A 19,989-nucleotide genomic window follows, 5' to 3' on the forward strand; every position below is an offset into this window, starting at 1 on the left:
CGCCAGACCTGTGTAACAACAAATACATGGTGTGGTATGCAATTCCACACGAGACATCATACGTTTGTGTCAAAATAGTGAAATGAAAATCGCAGAATGTTTAGCAAATGGCTTTTGAAATAACCGCTAACATTACCGAGGCCTGCCCGTCAAGATGCTTACATTTTGTAAATAATTCCCAGACAATGTTTATTTCATTTTTGTTTACCAAGTTGCACAATTCTTTTTTCATGCCTGCTCCAGCATGAAGAGAAAATATCTTGTAACAAATGTTATGTTTGGGATAACACTTTCTTAGTGCCAAATTTCACTTGTCAGAGGGGTACGTACACAAGGTACGTGATCTAGACTACCAGTTGCCGGACTTTCACTTTTGTGAAAGCCCCGGTGGTCAATGGGTTAGATCGCTGACTTTGATGCTGGCGATGAGGTGCCTCACTATGGCAAGTGTGGGTTCGAAAACCGGACGGGACTCAACACCCAAAAAAGTAAGAGAATCTGTACTTTACTAAGAAAGTGTTATCCCAAATATAACATTTGGTTTTTTTACCACTTTCTAAATGGCATTGTGAATGAAAATGTCATGTTTTATATCATTGAGTGCGCACCGCTCAACGCGACAAAAGTCGGTAAAATTAAACCCACTTGAGGTCATCACCTTTCAAACAAACATGGTGTCTTTATCCAGAAAAGCAAACAAACTGGATTTCAGGGAGATTAGGGGGATTAGGGGTGGGGAAGTGTAGTCTGTTATAAGTGTTTCATCTTGAGCCTCTGTTCAATTTGGAGTATATTTTGTCAGTCGTGTGACGAGGGGTACACGAGCCGGAGGCGAGGGATTTATGAGGAATTCATTCTCGGCTGAGAAATATATTTCCTGCCACAGCGGGATACATAGTATTTTATCAAGATCACGTGAACCAAACAGATCTCATCGTTCTGACATGTAGTTATGGTTAAATGATTTAATGACTGCTGTGTTCACTTTCATCTAACTATACACTGGTATGGACACAAACTTGACCATGAACTCGAGACATACCAGGCAGAAGTGTTTGTAGGGGATAGAGGGCTCATTTCTTGTCTTGTGTAGACACAGAATGGAGAAGCAGTATCTCATGTGGAGTAATTTATGTGATACAATATGCGAGAGATATGTGATAAGTAATGTAATTTGTTTCAGTATCTGCGATTATGGAAATATATTTCATATATATGAAGTGCCGATCGTTTTGTTTTAAAAAATATAAATAAGTGAATAGTAGACCGGTTTTGTGGTTATCTTTCAAAAACATATAGTTGTACTTGGCTATATGTTAGCAGCCACAATCTATTGTATGGGCTACAGATTAAAAGGCATTGGAAATGCTAATTAACACCGTTGTTACACACGACGACGTTGCGGCTCAGTGCAATTTTGAGACTGGATGAGAATTTACCCAAACATGCAAACCAAAAAGCCAGTTAATCGAGAATTCGGGAGTTTAGTAATCCTTTAAGATAATTATACTTTACTACTGTGATGGTCTACTGGTCGAGCGTCGCCACAGGTGATTGTTCACATTGAAATAAACAGGCCTCAACCCGAGTATTTATTCTTTGTCCAAAGGCGTATAACATACACCAAACTGGAGTTATATCCCTTCCCAAACGAATATTATGTAGCAGGGTACCTTTATCGTATTCTTCCTAGTTATATCATTATTCATACATCATCATCATAATCATCTATATGTTCAATGTTTGTCTTGTCTACATTTGAATATCAGTATATAACTCTTTAAACAACTCAACACCCTTATTTTTCAGTCTCTGGGAATCTCTCACCAGATCTTCCCCTTCAACCTTCTGTCTATCTTTAGACATTTTTCACACCTGTAGGGTTTCCCTCAGTCTATTTATATCTTGCATTAAGCACTTCCTTTAATGCTTAATGCAATGTGTCTTCTAATTGGCCACCCTGGTCCTCTACAGGTAGCTTCCTCTCATACCTGACTTCCTCCTCACTTCATGTGCTGCTGTTGAGGAGGAAGGACATTTTTTTTTTCTTCAGGTATGGAATGGCCACATTTCAATCTGTTTTCATCTGCTTCTGTCAGAAATAAATATCTATATTAGGGTGCTGAATTAAATTGAATAATATATATAATAGCATTTAAAGTAATATTAAATTAATAAATGGAATATTGATATTATAAAACTTGCTTGTAAAATAATTAACCACCTGGTCCAGTTTGGCCCATGTGCTTTTCAAGTGTCCTATAGTGAACTTATAACAGTAATTTAACATTAAATAGTTTTATCATAGTTATAAAATGGCTTTTGTACTTATATTTATATATATTTAGGATAAATAATACCTGTGAACTTGCAAATATATGACTTCATGTGCTGCTGTTGAGGAGGAAGGACATTTTCTTTTCTTCAGATAGTTCTTCAACAGCAGCCACCCCCTTGTAATAAACCCATTATCACCATCTGCCTGTGTCTGTGTTTCCCAACGGCCCGAGCCGGATCATTACCACTACCCCGGCTACAAATATGGCGCCCAACGTGGGGCCGTTGGCTGTCACTCTGGACACAGGCTTCATCAACTTCATCGTGTTCTTGGGGTAATCCTTCATCATTGTTGAAGGATTCATCGTTGAAGGACTCAGGATGTTTCTTCCATGCAACTTGTGGAAGCTATGTGTGTAGCGTTGAGCTATAATTGTGACTATAATTAAATCTTGATCTGCAATCGTCAGTGACACACACTTTGTTACGACGTTGAACTTTTCGTCTGCATCAATGTTTATATTGAGGTGCTTCCTCCAATTCCTAGAAGTGTGCCTTTATTTTAACTGATATACATGTATTTGTCGTTTTGTTCACAAATGAACTTTTGATCAGTGAACCGTGACCATGAACTTTCTGAACCGTCTACATTCTGAACCAAATTTCATCAGAATGCTATTAGTTGACTGATGTTTCATTGTATATACATGTATGCTTGATATGTTCATCACCATTACTTGAACATTTTGAAACTTCACATCTTGTCACACTTGTGATCATCATATTTTCCACTTAGGAAGCATTTTTGACAACTGTAAAGTTGTACAGCTGTGTGACCCACTTGTTGCCATTCTGAGTTACGATTGCGGAATTCTCATTTAATTAAATTCTTATTTAAAATCAACCTATATCTCTACAGAATTTTGATAAATTCTATTTATACTCAGCTTTAACTGTGATCAGCTAATTGTGATATATTATCATTTTCATCCTCAATTAATGAATTTTATTAAATAAATTTGCAGTTTACTGGTATAAGATAAGCCATTTAATTTGTAAAGTCACTTGGATACCTTTTGGCAAAGTAAGTACCCTAAAATAGTTATTTCCAATTTCTTACTTTAAATTTCTCACTCTTCTTTCCTGTCCGAGATATTTTTTTAACTGCTGGGAAATTCCTTATCTGCTCCACTAACATTTGCCATATCATGTCTTGTCCTTGTGCCGTTCTATTCATTCATACCATTTCATCATCTTAGTTCATCATTCAATCAAAACAAATTCATTACACCTGTGATGTTGATTACTTTTAGTTCGCAGCTTAGTACATTGCTTCATACTTAGTTCTTCCTATATATATTCCTGCTCGCAACATTTTGGTAAGATTGTTGTGATCGTTGCCGTAATTGACTTAGTTTGCGGTAGCTTAGTCACGTAATATTTCTTATTACAACAAGTGGTCAGTTGTGCTTACACCTATATTGCCACTTACCTTTTTCGTATTACTTACCTTAGCAAACTAGAGTTGTATTTTTCCCTTTTTGATCTGGAAACTTTGTCAGATACTTAGTATTTTGGTATTCGGTTTCTGCTTTTCCAGTTTAGCTTAGTGAGGACTTTTCCTTACTTCTATTTTGGCTAGCTGCAGTTCATTGTTCTTGTACCTTGTGGTGCGCTAGAGGCTGAACTTCAGATGCATCCATTTTGTATCCTTTGGTGAGGATGTTTGTTGGATCTTAACTTGTGAGATTCTTGTCGCCTTTTAGGTGGTACTTCGGTTTTGATAGTTATCATATAGTTCATATTCCTCTCATTTCAAACATACTTGCACTTTAGTTTGTATTACCATGGCTTAATCTAATGTAAGTGAGGACCCGGAGGTAGATGTGGTACTTAGCTGCCTTCAGCATCTGCATCCTTCGGTCCGCACTGGTGTGCTAAATAGACTAGCAGATGATATTGCAAATCAGCTGCAGCATCCCAATACGACATATCGTGTTACTGGCACTGGTGCACCAGGTCTTTGGTTGTCCAATACTTATACTATTCCACCTACAATATATACCAGTCCTAGGGTGGCATTACCTGCTCACTCCCCTAGGCCGGTACCTCATCTGCTTAGTCATACGCCACCATCAAGGTCACCTATGCCAACAGGTTCTGAGAATCTGTTTCAGATTTCTCCGACGACAGTGAACCTTAGTCCTATGATGGACCTACCAGCTTCACTGCCTAGGCCTCATGGTTCAATTTACAACTTTGCTCAGCCTAGGGCAACTTCTACACCTTACCTGAATAGTTACCTATCACAACCTTCACACACACCGCATGAGTCTTGGCCTAGTCGCACTATTCCAACACCATATCCAGGCTATAATCCATCTACCTTTTATAGCCATAGTGTAGGTGCTCCTCCTAGACTTGTCACACCCTTTCAGTCTACTTATATGCCCATCATCAATTCTCCCAGTCCACGGTTGTCATCAGTTTCTGGGGATGGGACCAAGGGTGAGGTCAAGTATAAGCAATGGCATTAGGAGATTGTTGGGTGTCGTAGGGAGAATGCATTCTCGGACACTTCAATTCTAAATGCCATGCGGGGGTCCGCCAAGGGTTCAGCTGCTGACCTACCTAGTGGGCTTTCAGAAACTGTTACCCTTGACACTGCTATTGAGCAGTTGGACTCAGTGTTTGGCAATGTGATGCCTGGCGAGACGCTTATGGAGCGTTTTTACACTGCCCGCCAGGAAAAGTATGAGTCTGTCGCTGCGTGGAGTTGCCGCCTCCAGGATTTGATCTCCAAGATAGAGGCATCTGGCACTTTACCACACAATGCTGCGCCTAGCTTACTTCAAAGCCGGTTTTGGATGGGTCTCACGCGTGATGACCTGAAGCAAGCGATGCGCCATCACTTTGATTCAGGTATGGACTATAAAAAACTGCTGCTTGCTATCCGTAGGGTTGAGGAGGAGTTAGCCACCCCTGGGGATGCACAATCATGCAAACTGAGGTACACTGTTTTGTGGGAAGATAGGGGTTAGGCGGCGTCTCCCACAGTGCCCCGCTTTAAACTCCTAGGAGTCAATGTTATGGGGCGAACATTGGACTCCGACATTAGCTCCAATTCTGGGTTGCCATCAAATTTGATTGGTCCCGCAAATGTCACATCTGTTAGTGTAGAAGGCCACTTGTATAATGTTCCTGAGAAGATTGAGGAACCTTGCCAGTTCCACAGAATGTGGATGACGTTCGTCGTTTCCTTGGCTTCTCTGGATATTATCGTCGCTTTGTGCCAAATTATGCCAAAGTCGCAAAGCCCTTGACAAATTTACTTGTTGGTCATTCCGGCAAGAAAAGGAAGAACAGCAAACCCGACTCGAACTGGATATGGGGGGAGGAGCAGCAGTCGGCTTTCAGTGAGCTTGTTGGTAAACTTATCAGCGCTCCCATTTTGGCTTTCGCAGACTTCACTCAACCATTCGAACTGCACATTGATGCAAGTGGTGATGGCTTGTGTGCGGTACCAAACCCAAAATAGCCAGAAACGAGTGATAGCATATGCGAGCCGAGGGCTTTCCAAATCAGAGCGCAACTACCCAGCTCACAAATTAGAGTTTCTAGCTCTGAAATGGGTTGTCACCAGGAAGTTCCATGACTACCTGTATGGCAACCCATTCACCGTTAAGACCGACAACAACCCCCTCACTAACGTTTTAACATCAGCGAAATTGGATGCAACTGGACATCGTTGGCTCGCTGACCTTGCTGCTTACGACTTTTCTATAGAGTACGTACCAGGGGCAAGGAACAAGGATGCTGATGCATTGTCCAGGTTGCCACGTGAGGTTATGGATATCCAGTCTGTGTCTGCAGTTTGCAACATTCACCAGTCGTCTAGTGTTGTAGAGATGCTCTCACTTTGTCATGAGGTATTGAACTGTGTTTTAGCGGTTGATGATTTCGAGTCTACCAATGTTGGGACTGATCAGCAGATGCTTTCTTGCCAGCAGGCGGACCCCTCAATCTGCACGATTGTGGACCTGCTCCGTAAAGATCAGCGCCCTTCAAAGGAGTCTCTTAGGTCATTTGATCATGACACAGCTTCAATCATCAGGCAGTGGGATGCTCTCTCCATCACTAACAATCTCCTTTATAGGAAACAGAAGACTACAGAAGGTGATTATCCCTACTTTCAACTCATTGTCCCACAGCAGCAACGAGAATCCGTCATTACTAATCTTCATGACGGGATGGGGCATCTGGGTAGGGACAGGACTGTGGCTGTCCTACGGACAAGGTTTTATTGGCCAGGAATGATGGGGGATGTCGAGAACCACATTCGTAGCTGCCAGAGGTGCATTCTTCAGAAAGCTCCTAATCAGAATGAGCGTGCACCATTGGTTAACATTCAGACCACTCAACCCATGGAAATGGTGTGTGTTGACTATCTCAGTCTTGAACCTTCATCTGGTGGTTACGAAAATGTTCTGGTCATTACTGACCACTTCACCAAGTATGCTGTTGCGATTCCAACTCGTAACCAAACAGCGCGAACAACAGCGAATGCCTTGTTTAAGCACTTTATCGTACACTGTGGTCTCCCTGAAAGGTTACATTCAGATCAGGGACGGAATTTTGAAAGTGACGTTATCAAACAAATGTGCAGCATACTTGGGATACAGAAAACAAGGACAACTCCCCATCACCCCATGGGGAACGGGTTATGTGAACAGTTTAACCGGACACTTCTTGGGATGCTGGGGACTCTGCAGGATCAGGAAAAGGCATGTTGGAAGGACCATATTGCTCATGTGGTCCATGCCTATAAGTGTACCTTGCATGAGTCTTCTGGGTTCACGCCCTATTTTCTCATGTTCGGCAGACATCCTAGACTGCCTGATGATCTTGCCTTTGGCACGTCTCTCGCCAACACTTCATCGCCATCTTATACGCAGTTTGCTGCTGATTTGAAGCGCAAGTTGACAACTGCGTATGAGCTCGCTTCTCAAAACATGGACAAGGCCTGGGCCAAACAGAGGAAGACCCGTGGTGCTACTGTTAAGGTAGGTGACGTCGTGTTGGTCCGCAATGTCAACATTCGTGGGAAACAGAAGCTTGCCGACCGATGGGAGGAAGATTTCTATGTGGTGGAATCACAGCCGAATTCTAATGTTCCCGTGTTTAAAATCCAGGGAGCATCGTTTACTTCACTGCAATTTACTCCTTCCCATTGGTTTGGATGGCCGTCCCATTCCTAAACCTCGGAGCCCTCCGCCTTCTCTAGAAGAATCCGCTGTACCTGGTGATACCTCTAACACCACTTTGGAGATTTCTACAACCGACCTGGATGTGGAAATTCCTTTATCCCAGTGCCTGGGGGTTCTCCATTGGGTCAGCCGGTTGAAACTCCTTCGTTTCCAAAGTCACCACCAGCTCAATTACCTCGTGTTCCCTCGACAACGCCATCTCTGATGTTGCCGTCATTTGAGTTGCCTGGAGGAATTTCGACTTCCCCAGTGCCTTCCAGCCCTTCCACTTCTGTTGGTCCAGATTTATTTTCGGTCACCCCACAAGTGGTTACAAGACCTGGCAGGTCACGCCAGAAACCAAAGTGGATGACTGACGGTCAATGGGTGATGAAACAGAACATGGTTTGGGTATAGTTCTCTATTTAGTCCATTGTATATATGTTTGAGCACATTTTATTGCTTTCTCAGGTTCAATTTTCTGCAACCTTTCATTATCCTGCTCCTTGGCTGGTCGTCTGTTTTCAGCTGTGTATGGTGAGGGCACCATTTCCCAAAAGGGGGTGTGCATGCTAGCAGGGTACCTTTATCATATTCTTCCTAGTTATATCATTATTCATACATCATCATCATAATCATCTATATGTTCAATGTTTGTCTTGTCTACAGTTGAATATCAGTATATAACTCTTTAAACAACTCAACACCCTTATTTTTCAGTCTCTGGGAATCTCTCACCAGATCTTGACCTTTAACCTTCTGTCTATCTTTTCACACCTGTAGGGTTTCCCTCAGACTATTTATATCTTGCATTAAGCATCATAGGAAGTGAGTCGGGTCAGTCGTATATATTCTGTTAAAATGATCATGCCGCAAATCGGAGTGGAAGGGGCAATCTACAAGAAAATGAACCTCATCCTCGACTGCGCGATTGTTACATAATTTGCAAATACGGTTCGCAAGGGGCGTAACAGGACACGAGTACCGTCCGGTCTCTACTTCTAAAGGTAAGGTTCCACATCGTAATTTACTTAACACAGAACGCTGTGATCTATTCAAAATTTTAGTAACGTATGTTTCCGTGCTGAGTAGATGTTTGAATAGGCGGTACGTCCTCAGTTTGTTGCCGTTTATGTTATTTCTATCGTCCCACAATCCAGCTAACCAATCACGATGATCTAAGGCAATGAGCCAATCTTTTACGCACAAAAAGTCAAAATCACTAATATTACTTACATCGGTAAAATGAAAATGAAATCCTGTGAGCATACCGAGAATTCTATTACTTAAAGATTTGCGGAAGTTACGTGACCATCTGCGAATGGCAGTAACTAATCTGTTGTCGACTATAGATTGAAGCTTACGCCAAAACCTAATAGTTTCGATTTTATGTTTGGTGGATGGTGAAGTCCAACCCATTTCACCCCAGGAGGCTGGATTTGGTGTTTTCCGGCCGACGGCGAGAAAGAAACTACAAGCTGTATTTTGCACTGCGTTAACACAAGAAAACTCACTACTTCCCCATATTGCTGCACCGTAAGTGAGGATTGGTTGAACTAAGTTGTTGTAAAGGGTGTTAAAAACGTCATATGCCATTCCACCGGCGGCCTTAAATTTGCAGATTAAAATACTGAGCGCTCTATTAGCGGACTTGGCTATTTCTCTCGCTGTAAAGTTAAGATCAAGATTTTCATGCAGCCATATCCCAAGATACTTGTAAGCATTACAATAGTCGATAACGTCACCATTAATGGCGAAGGCGAAATCTGATCTAATGGCTGATACTGGACGGTTATGGACAATTTTAGTTTTTTTCGTATTCACGAGGAGTCGCCACCTTGAGCACCAGTTTGTGACACAGACTAACATTCGTTGTAGGGCGTTAGTATCAGAGGCAATACGTGCAATGTCATCCGCGTAGAGGAGCATACTCAACATCTGCCCATCAATATGAATACCTGCGTTTAGACTATTGATTTTGCTCGCAAAGCCATTGATATAAACGGAAAAAAGTGTCGGTGATAAACCACAGCCCTGCCTCACGCCAGCCGAAACAGGAAACGGGTCCGTTAGGTAGCCATTGATACGAACACGTGACCAAGTCCCATCATACATTGCCTTGACTACCTCAAGGAACTTTCCCTGGATCCCCAATTGCAAAGTTTACACCAGAGACAATCCCGATTGACTTTGTCAAATGCCTTTTTCATGTCAATGAAACACACATATGTCGAGTGTTTGGAAAGCTTCCTGTTATTGATAATCAAGTAAAGACTAAATATGTGCTCCTGAGTTCTGCGTTTTGTACGAAAACCGTTTTGCTCATCAGCTAATACATCATTCTATCAGCTAATCACGTAATGTTCGAGATTCCATGAGATTGCAATGCGCATGCTCGAGTCAGTGCAAACCGCGCTTTTAGCGAGTGCAGACGCTTTTTAGAGTTGGGACAATTTTCAACTCATTTGCTATCAAATAGTGTATAATTACACTGTGTGGTCATAGTATCTGACAGAGTAAAGTTATTATTAACTTGCTACTAGATCTAAGTAGATCTAAGCGTTAAATTACGCTCGAAACTTTCAACAAGTCAAAACAATGGCTGAGGCCGTGTTGAAAAGTCCCCGTCCTGTCGACGCGGGTGTGTCTGAATCCTCTAAAGGGAAACAAAAAGCCACTAAATCCCCTTAACCGTAAACATCGACGGCTTCTGCCACTTCTCAAGCAGATCATATTTCCCCTCATCCTCATGTGCCCAATGTTTCTGGGACTTTGCTTGACGAATTTCGCAAGATGAACGAACGCATGGAAAAGAGAATGTCTGATTTTGAAGGCAGAATTGACACCCTCACACAAGATTACGCTTACGATGATGAGCAGAATTTTATTTATGAGGATGATGATGATGATTATATTCCGCCAAGTCAGGCACATACTGTGAAAATCTACGAAACGCAGTCTGTTGACATACATGTACCAACAGAACTACTTAGTAGTGAGGACGTCGTGCATGCGCATAACGAAATCAGTGCCGATCCTTCCGGTTTAGAAGTTGTAAACCTCATCAGAGAAACTCTGCCCATAACAACGACTGATGGGGACCCAATTGACACCAAACTGGCTGAATTGGTTCATCAGGTATTCACTACCAAGTTTGATGATGCGGTCTGAAAAAGCCAGCTAACTGTTCAGATTTGAACACGCCCGAAATTAACAAGCTAATATGGGATTCCCTGCAATCTGACACACTTTCGATGGACGTAAAAATGCAGCGTGTCCAGAGTGGTATGATAAAGTCGACCATAGCGGTGACAAATACACTGAACAGTTTAATTGCTCACAAGCAAGAGGTGCCAGCCACTTTGTTAAGAGATATTGTTTCCAAGTTGAGTGACTCACTTACGATGTCGGCGTATGTCCATAGAGAATTAAACCTCAGAAGGAAGGAACTGATAAAACCACAGTTGAATGATCATTATCGTGCACTGTGTACCCCATGTGCTCCGACAAGTTCAGATTACCTATTCGGGGAGGATGTGGCCAAACACTTGAAAGACATTGCTATGTCAACTCAACTTGGTCACAAGGCTACTAGCTATGAACATGGAAGAGGCCGTGGTTGGCATAGATATCAACCCTATCCATATGGTGGTAACAGATGGGCGAGAGTCCGTGGCAGAGGCAGATATTTCCATGGTACGCCTTTTTTAGGGAACGGCAGAGGCATTGACTCAGAGAAAATGACACTGGCTTTACCAGATGACAAAGCTCAGGCTATCCAAACTAAATGTAATTTAGTTTTGACTCAGCAACAATGTTCTGTAAGGACAGTGGCTCAGTTGCTAGGTCTAATTGTAAGCACATTCCATGCTGTCATTTTCGGACCACTGCACTACAAACAACTAGATAGGGAAAAAACAGAGGCACTTCAAGATAATTATGGTGACTTTGATGCAATGATGGTATTATCAGAGGATGCTAAGCAGGAAATAAAATGGTGGAAGGACAATGCCATGGGTGCTGAGAAACACATTACAACTTCCTCCGAGCCAGATATAAAAATTAGTACTGATGCTAATCTATTGGGATGGGGGGCTTGTAATAACAAGAAGTCTATAGGAGGGCGTTGGTCACTCCAGGAGAAGCAGCTCCATATCAATGCCTTAGAAATGAAAGCTGTCTATCTAGCCATTCAAGCTTTCTCCCTGACTGAGTCATTTCAAGGAAAACATGTCCACATTTTATGTGATAATACTACAGCAGTGGCTTACTTAAAAGCTATGGGAGGTTCAAAATCTAAAGTTTGTAATGATCTTGCAAGGGAAATTTGGTTCTGGTGTATAGAACATAGTGTGTGGTTGACAGTGGCTCATGTGCCGGTACTGACAAATGTTGAAGCTGACAGAGCGTCAAGAAATTTTTCTGAGCGAACTGAGTGGTCTTTGGACAAAACTGTGTTTCAGAAAATCCTTGAACACTTTGATGTGAATCCAGCCATAGATATGTTTGCTTCACGTTTAAACACGAAGCTTCCACGTTTTGTCAGTTGGCGGCCGGAGCTTGAAGCCGAAGCTGTAGATGCTTTCAGTTTGTCATGGTCAAAAGAGCTAATTTATTGCTTCCCACCTTTTTGTCTCTTGTCTAAGTGCTTGCAGAAAATAAAGTCAGATAAAGCAGATGCTCTTGTTATTGCTCCACTATGGTCAACCCAGTCATGGTCAACCCACTATGGTCAACCCAGTTGCCCAAAGGGAAGACTGTGGTTACGTCACTGGACGGGATATAGGATGATATTTTGTTTACATTTCATATTGACAAATTAGTCAAGCAGTGTAGACCAGGTAGATTACCTAAACCAGTTGAAGTCAGGGCCTATTCTCATGACGAGTCACTTTGCCCACTGAACACTTTGAAGTGTTACCTCAGCAGAACTGAGAGCATCAGAGGATCGGTTACACAACTATTTATAACTTACATTAGGCCTCACAATGCAGTGTCAAGAGACACACTGGCAAGATGGACAAAACTCGGACTCTATAAGTCTGGTGTGGACATTCAGGTATTTAAAGCCCATAGTATTCGTGCTGCCTCCACCTCTGCAGCGAGGTGTGCATCTGTACCCATTTCAAACATTTTAGAAAAGGCTGATTGGTCATCAGAGAGAACATTTGCCACATTCTATCACAAGCCTATTGTAAGGGACATAGGTCTGTTTGAATCAGCAGTGTTGGGCAGTGTGATTGAGTAAATATTGCTGGGTTGGAAAAGCTGGCAGGAATTGTCAGTCAATTCAATGTACTTTTAAGTCAGTGTACACAATGCTTATGTGCGACTTATGATGGTTATATTGTCAAGGGTAGCTACCTTCACTACCATTGTATTTGAGAACAATACATTTAACAATTAAACTCTTTTGAACATTGCCATTCTTATTTCATATTTGGAATAAAGGTTTCCACTTATGGTGTATTCCCAGCTCATACCAGTGTATATCAGTGTTTAAAATCTCATGGAATCTCGAACATTACGTGATTAGCTGATAGAATCTAAAAGTTAAACGAGACTTACCTGTAAGTTGAAGGTTGACTGTGGTTCTATCAGCTAATCTTAAGTAATGGAGGGATTACATGCCCTCCCGTGGATTCCCACCCTTTTTTCTGGGTATAAGTAATATTTCTGATACACACTCGTACTTTAAAGTCTGACTCGCGCATGCGCATTGTAATCTAATGTAATCCCTCCATTACTTAAGATTAGCTGATAGAACCACAGTCAACCTTCAACTTACAGGTAAGTCTCGTTTCATTTTTAGATTTTCTTCTAACCAATGACTAAGTCGACAGTTCAGAATATCGGCGTATATCTTACACGGTACTGATAGCAATGAGATTCCCCTATATCCAAGTGGGTCATATTTGGTTTCTTAATCGGATTTATAACGCTTGACCGCCAAATAGTTGGACAGACGTTGTTATTAAAACAATAAGAAATCAATTTAAAAAGAATGTAAATACAGTGTTTATTCTTAAGAAGTTCAGTGGGTATCGAGTCGGGACCGACCGACTTGCCACGTTTAGCACATGCGACTGCGGCTTCAATCTCTTGACACGTTATCGGTGAATCTAGGTCAGTAGTGTCATACACGGGATTGTCTCTCGCGTTACGGTTGTTTACATCGTCGATGACATTTTCAAAGTGGTGCTGGTCAAATTGTGGCAAGTCCTCCTCTAAAAAAAAACTGTAATCGGATTGCCATTTGTCAAGAACAACATTTTTGTCAGTACACAACTGAAGAGCTTAGAGCTAAAAGGGGCCAAAAAGCACTTTGGACCTTTTTGCATATTATTGCATAAATAACATCTATGAGTTCTTGTCTACCTGTAGAAAAAATATTGTATGTTTTCATTGATGCGTTTTTGAAATATAGCTACTTAAAATTCTATAAAAGGGCAAAAGTCAAGTTTCAAAAGGGACAAAGTCACTTTGTCAGATTTTGTCCCTTTTAGCTCTCATTTCCGTGTGTGGTTGAGACTGGTTGTCTGAGAGAGATTTTGAAAGTTTGGAACTTTTTTTATCATATTTCAACTATTTCAACAAAGTTGGCATTAGTTTAAATCATTTAAAAGTACTTCAATAGCATGTGTTTGTACTTTTAGTAGTAGTTTATCAATCTCACATGGTAAATCTCATGCAAATGCCCGAGGGTCAAAAAGGGCCAAAATACAGACACTGGCCCTTTCCACCCTCACACAAATTAAAAACATAAGTTTATTTCCTTTTTTGAATGATTTTTTATACCAACATTTATATCTCTGCTGTCAGAATGCATTCATGTCTAGGAATTTATCGGTGAAAAAAAAGTTCATTAACATGCATAATATTATGTGTTTTCATCACTTTTCTCAAAACAGACTCCACATAACATTGGCCCTTATGGCTCTAAGCTCTTCAACTTGTCATCTTTTAACACCTCACAGGGGACGCTGGAATGCCTATCGTTACTCTTACCTATAGCCTTCCAAAATGATGGAGAATCCTCGCCTTTAAATCTATCGAGCAGCCGCTGCTGTTCAAGAAGTTGGTGGATGCGTTTATGTTTTCTCAAAAGTCTATTAAAGAATTTCCGTTTCGTCACGTAAATCTCTTTAAGTTTCCTACCGTTAACCGTGGACATATCCCGCAGCCAAATACGCTCTGCCGTGCACAGATCGTCCCATTTCTCCTGAAGCTCATCACACCAGTAAGGTTTGTATTTAGATTTAGCATTGGGCGTTCTCCCTACTGACTGTCGTGTTAAACACACGCTATCTAACTCATGATGCCTAAAACTAACAAACTCGTCATACGCAGCGTCAACGTTATTTGAAACAGTCAATTCTCTCACAATTTTATGAATGACGGCTGTTACTTTACCAATTAGGAAAAGCAACGAAGCAGTTGATCTCATCCATGCCGATATAGCAGGTGAGTAAACTGTAAGGATATCAACCAGAGAAACCAGCATGCTGCCTTTAAACGGCATCTTCGAGTTATATGTCCAACGCATTGGGTTGGAATCAAGTATTACGCGGGGCAAAAATGTGTAAATAAAAGCGACATAACCCTTTCCATATTCCTAAATAAAAGCAGAGTTGATTGTACGATTCCGACAATATCATGAGCATGTGTTTATGTATCACTATCAAATAGTGATGACACCAGGCGAAGGAGAGCGTATACTACCCCACTGGTGGACCCCGTCAAAAACACACGCAAAGGCAATGCTACTATTCACCTGAAATAAAACCCGAATATATGGTGCAAGTCAAATATTACTGGAAACCTTTGTCCCAGTAGGCCTTTGTCCGCCCCGACTTAAGTACTAATACAAATCACGTCAAACTCACCCACTCTCACTGATCGTTTACTTTTGCAGCATCAGCAACATGACAGTAGGACTCAAGCGGCAGCTCGGCATCATCAGCGCCATTAGCTACGTCACCGGCGGCATCATTGGAGGCGGCATCTTCGTCAGCCCAAGTTCGGTGCTGTCTGGTGCTGGGGCGTCTGTTGGGCTCTCCCTCTGTGTGTGGGTGTTCTGTGGCTTCATCAGCTACTGTGGAGCGTTGTCCTACGCCGAATTAGGTAGGTGGTAGTTTAGTGCCGAATTAGGTAGGCGGTAGTTTAGTGCCGAATTAGGTAGGTGGTAGTCTAGTGCCGAATTAGGTAGGTGGTAGTTTAGTGCCGAATTAGGTAGATCGGAGTTTAGTGCCGAATTAGGTAGATGGTAGTTTAGTGCCGAATTAGGTAGATCGGAGTTTAGTGCCGAATTAGGTAAGTGGTAGTCTAGTGCCGAATTAGGTAGGTGGAAGTTTAGTGCCGAATTAGGTAGGTGGTAGTCTAGTGCCGAATTAGGTAGATCGGAGTTTAGTGCCGAATTAGGGAGGTGGTAGTTTAGTGCCGAATTAGGTAGGTGGTAGTTTAGTGCCGAATTAGGTAGGTGGGAGTTTAGTGTCTAGCGAGGTAAGGAAAATAGTTTGGTGACGAACTGTGATAGTTAAGTGACGAAATAGATAGGTGGTAGTTTAGTGCCGAATTAGGTAGGTGGGAGTTTAGTGTCTAGCGAGGTAAGGAAAATAGTTTGGTGACGAACTGTGATAGTTAAGTGACGAAATAGATAGGCGATAGTTAACGAAAGAGCTGGATAGGCGATAGTTCAATGCCGAACTCTTCATGAGATAGGTAAGTGCCCTAAAAGATCACATCCCATGACATCGTGATTATGGCGTCCCATCTGTAGGACATAGTGAGTGAGTGAGTGAGTGAGTATGGTTTTACGCAATATTCCAGCAATATAACAGAAATGGGCTTCACACATTGTTCTCATGTGGGGAATCGAACCCGGGTCTTCGACGTGACGAGCGAACACTTGAACCACTAAGCTACTGCGCCGCCCCTATAGAACATATCTGCCTACATGAATTTTTTTTGTCTCATTGAAGTGGTTCAATTATCATGGTGAAAATTAGCATTTGGGTACATAAAGGGGACATAAATGCAGATTAAAACGGATCTTCACAGATTCCTGCATTCAAGCTTTCATCCTACAGAAAATAAGGATCAACAAATGCCACATCACTAATCACGTTAACTATAACAACAGAGTTTGTTTTGCCATTGTTTTATGGCTGAATGGAATAACCTAGTATGCTTTCAGTATAGAAATTTCGAACTTCGATTCAATACCTATTTTTCAAAATCAAAACCTTAGATTACGAAATTTACAAGTGTCGAATCTAAGTTTGAAACCTCTTTATTGAAAACAGACTTGATCTATCTCCAGAGTGAGTTGGGTTTAACGCTGCTTTCAACAGTATTCTAGTAATATCACGTCGTGTCAGTTTGATTTTGGAGGAATGCCCGAAGAGCTCGGGTGTGGTGCTGAAGGTCCTAGAAACATAATCGGGGCGTATCGGGATTCGAACCCATAATCAGATAGGCTTCTGGCTTGTCAAATGGACGCAACTCTGCACAGCAAATTGCAGCGCCTCACACGACTGGGCCACCCGTGACCCTACCTCGAAGTACTGAACACGGCAGGTGGTGGGGGATAGGGCATTTGTCGCTGAATCCAGGACATGTCGTCCATGGACGTCTTTTGTTGCATGGAACACAACATTGACTTATTGTAATTTCATGCTCTCCAGTTTGGAAAGGTAGTTATTGTGGGGATTTTTTTAGTGGCTCTAGTAATGTATATTACTCAAAAGAAGTTAAAGAACACCCGACTGTTTCGTATGACTATAGTTAGTCTGTCTGGGGTGGTGAATATTGCAACACACATCCTTCCAATTGTGTGTTTTTGTGTCTGCTGTTTCAGGTACCCGTATTAAGAAATCTGGCGGAAGTTACACTTACGTAAGAGCAGCTTTTGGAGATATGGCCGGATTTACGGTGTTGTGGGCACAGCTGTTTGTCGTGCGCCCCCTAGCGGCCGTATTGGGAAGCCTGGTCACTGCCGAATACATCATGAGGCCTTTCTACCTGGAGTGTCCCGACTTGGCTCCAAAATCAGCCAAAGTTCTGCTGGCCACGGCTATACTAGGTCAGTGTTACATGTCAGACTAACATGCAACTTTAAAGACTAAGAGTGCTTAATTTGTTTCCCTAAATTTGACCACCGCCACCAATTTTCGTTATAAATTTTGATAACACCCTTACGCCATACCAGTTCAGAAAATGAGGTGTGGAATGTAGAAGTCTGTTAAAATAAAATTGTATGTCTTCTTAAAACTTTAAATGTTTTTAATGCTCAAGGAAATCTAGACCATTTCGTCAAAGACGTCATGTTACAGCACTCTAGTTCACCCACAAATAAGCACGAACTACCCATTTGATAAATATGTATTAAACGTCATATGAATCGTTTCAACTATTGATAGCTGTAAAATTCTTGATGGTGCAGTCTCAGAGGGTGAATCATCACAAACAATAAATCAAGAGAGTTGTATCCCTTTGTTGTGCCAGAATCCGATGACCGAAGATTGGAATCCGAGATCGAAGCAAAGGGTTTCATATGTTCTTGGTATAAGATGGCTGACGATGGCAACTCGAGTATTATGTAAATATGTCCGCGGTATATTGTCGAGAACTAATGGGGCAGCTCGAGGAATAAGGTAAAATATTTCCTTGGTATTGTCTGGCGAAAAATACATCAGACAGCACGAGGAATAGGTAAATTTAAAAAAACATATCGGGCATTACATCGGGCAGATCGCGGCATACGTAAAGTATAATGTTAAATAAGATGTCTGTTGAGTTATACCTATGTCATAAACTTTCTACTCCATTTGGTTTCACAGCGTTCATCGTTGCCTGTAACTGTTATAGCGTCCGCGTTGGTGCCGGAATACAGACAGTGTCTGCTGTCTGTAAGGTCAGCGCCCTTGTCGTCATTATTGCAGCTGGTGTGTATCACCTGATACAAGGTAGGTCCACTGTTTGCAAGGTCACCTCCCTTGTCGTCATTATAGCAGGTGGCCTAGCATCCTCAAATCTGACAATGATAAGTGGGCGGTGCAACTTAATAATTTGAGGGGGAAATATGAAAGAGCAACATTATAAATCTCCTTAACATTTCAATGGCTGTAAATTTGTCATTAAGTGATATCAAATTCTTTTAAACTTCTCTTATTTCATATTTTTGAAAATTTACATTTAAAATCAATTTTATAGGTCACAATGAAAACTTTAGAGACCCGTTCGTCATCAGCAACCTCAACCCTGGTTACTTTACCATGGCCTTGTATGCAGGGTTGTATGCCTATGTAGGATGGTAAGTTTGATTCCGCCTTGTATGCCGATATGTCTGTCATCATGCAGGGATCACATTGTGTGGTCTCACTGTTTGTGCGTCATTCTGCAGGAGTATTGTATATGCTAACTGTGTGTCATTCTGCAGGAGTAATGTATATGCTAACTGTGTGTCATTCTGCAGGTATAATGTATATGCTAACTGTGTGTTATTCTGCAGGTGTAATGTGTATGCTAACTGTGTGTAATTCTGCAGGTGTAATGTATATGCTAACTGTGTGTCATTCTGCAGGTGTAATGTATATGCTAACTGTGTGTTATTCTGCAGGTGTAATGTATATGCTGTGTGTCATTCTGCAGGTGTAATGTATATGTTGTGTGTCATTCTGCAGGAGTATTGTATATGCTAACTGTGTGTAATTCTGCAGGTGTAATGTATATGCTAACTGTGTGTTATTCTGCAGGTGTAATGTATATGCTGTGTGTCATTCTGCAGGTGTAATGTATAGGGTAACTGTGTGTCATTCTGCAGGTGTAATGTATGTTCTAACTGTCTGTGTCATTCTGCAGGTGTAATGTGTATGCTAACTGTCTGTGGTGTAATGTATGTGCTAACTGTGTGTTTTTCTGCGGGTGTAATGTATATGCTGTGTGTCATTCTGCAGGTGTAATGTATATGCTAACTGTGTGTCATTCTGCAGGTGTAATGTTTATGCTAACTGTGTGTCATTCTGCAGGTGTAATGTATATGCTAACTGTGTGTCATTCTGCAGGTGTAATGTATGTGCTGTGTGTCATTCTGCAGGTGTAATGTATATGGTAACTGTGTGTCATTCTGCAGGTGTAATGTATGTTCTAACTGTCTGTGTCATTCTGCAGGTGTAATGTGTATGCTAACTGTCTGTGGTGTAATGTATGTGCTAACTGTGTGTTATTCTGCGGGTGTAATGTATATGCTGTGTGTCATTCTGCAGGTGTAATGTATATGCTAACTGTGTGTCATTCTGCAGGTGTAATGTATATGCTAACTGTGTGTCATTCTGCAGGTGTAATGTATATGCTAACTGTGTGTCATTCTGCAGGTGTAATGTATGTGCTGTGTGTCATTCTGCAGGTGTAATGTATATGCTAACTGTGTGTCATTCTGCAGGTGTAATGTATATGCTAACTGTGT

At 41.6% G+C, this 19,989-nt stretch overlaps 1 protein-coding gene across 2 annotated transcripts in view; it reads left to right on the plus strand.

The window, feature by feature from the left end:
- LOC124115377 (cystine/glutamate transporter-like) overlaps positions 1-19,989 on the plus strand; it is a 37,236-nt gene that overhangs the window by 5,002 nt on the left and 12,245 nt on the right. Inside the window, exons 1-5 of one of the 2 annotated variants that reach the window (XM_048400485.1) lie at positions 317-488; positions 15,439-15,647; positions 17,383-17,607; positions 18,365-18,490; positions 18,738-18,837. In XM_048400485.1, coding sequence (XP_048256442.1) covers positions 15,449-15,647; positions 17,383-17,607; positions 18,365-18,490; positions 18,738-18,837 — 650 coding nt within the window. In that variant the 5' untranslated portion in view covers positions 317-488; positions 15,439-15,448. Of the gene's footprint in view, positions 1-316; positions 489-15,438; positions 15,648-17,382; positions 17,608-18,364; positions 18,491-18,737; positions 18,838-19,989 lie in introns of those variants that run through there. The other variant, XM_048400486.1, reaches the window with a different exon arrangement.

The sequence above is a fragment of the Haliotis rufescens genome, unplaced genomic scaffold (assembly GCF_023055435.1).
Source record: "Haliotis rufescens isolate VD_foot unplaced genomic scaffold, xgHalRufe1.0.p SCAF_2, whole genome shotgun sequence".
Classification (NCBI taxonomy): domain Eukaryota; kingdom Metazoa; phylum Mollusca; class Gastropoda; order Lepetellida; family Haliotidae; genus Haliotis; species Haliotis rufescens.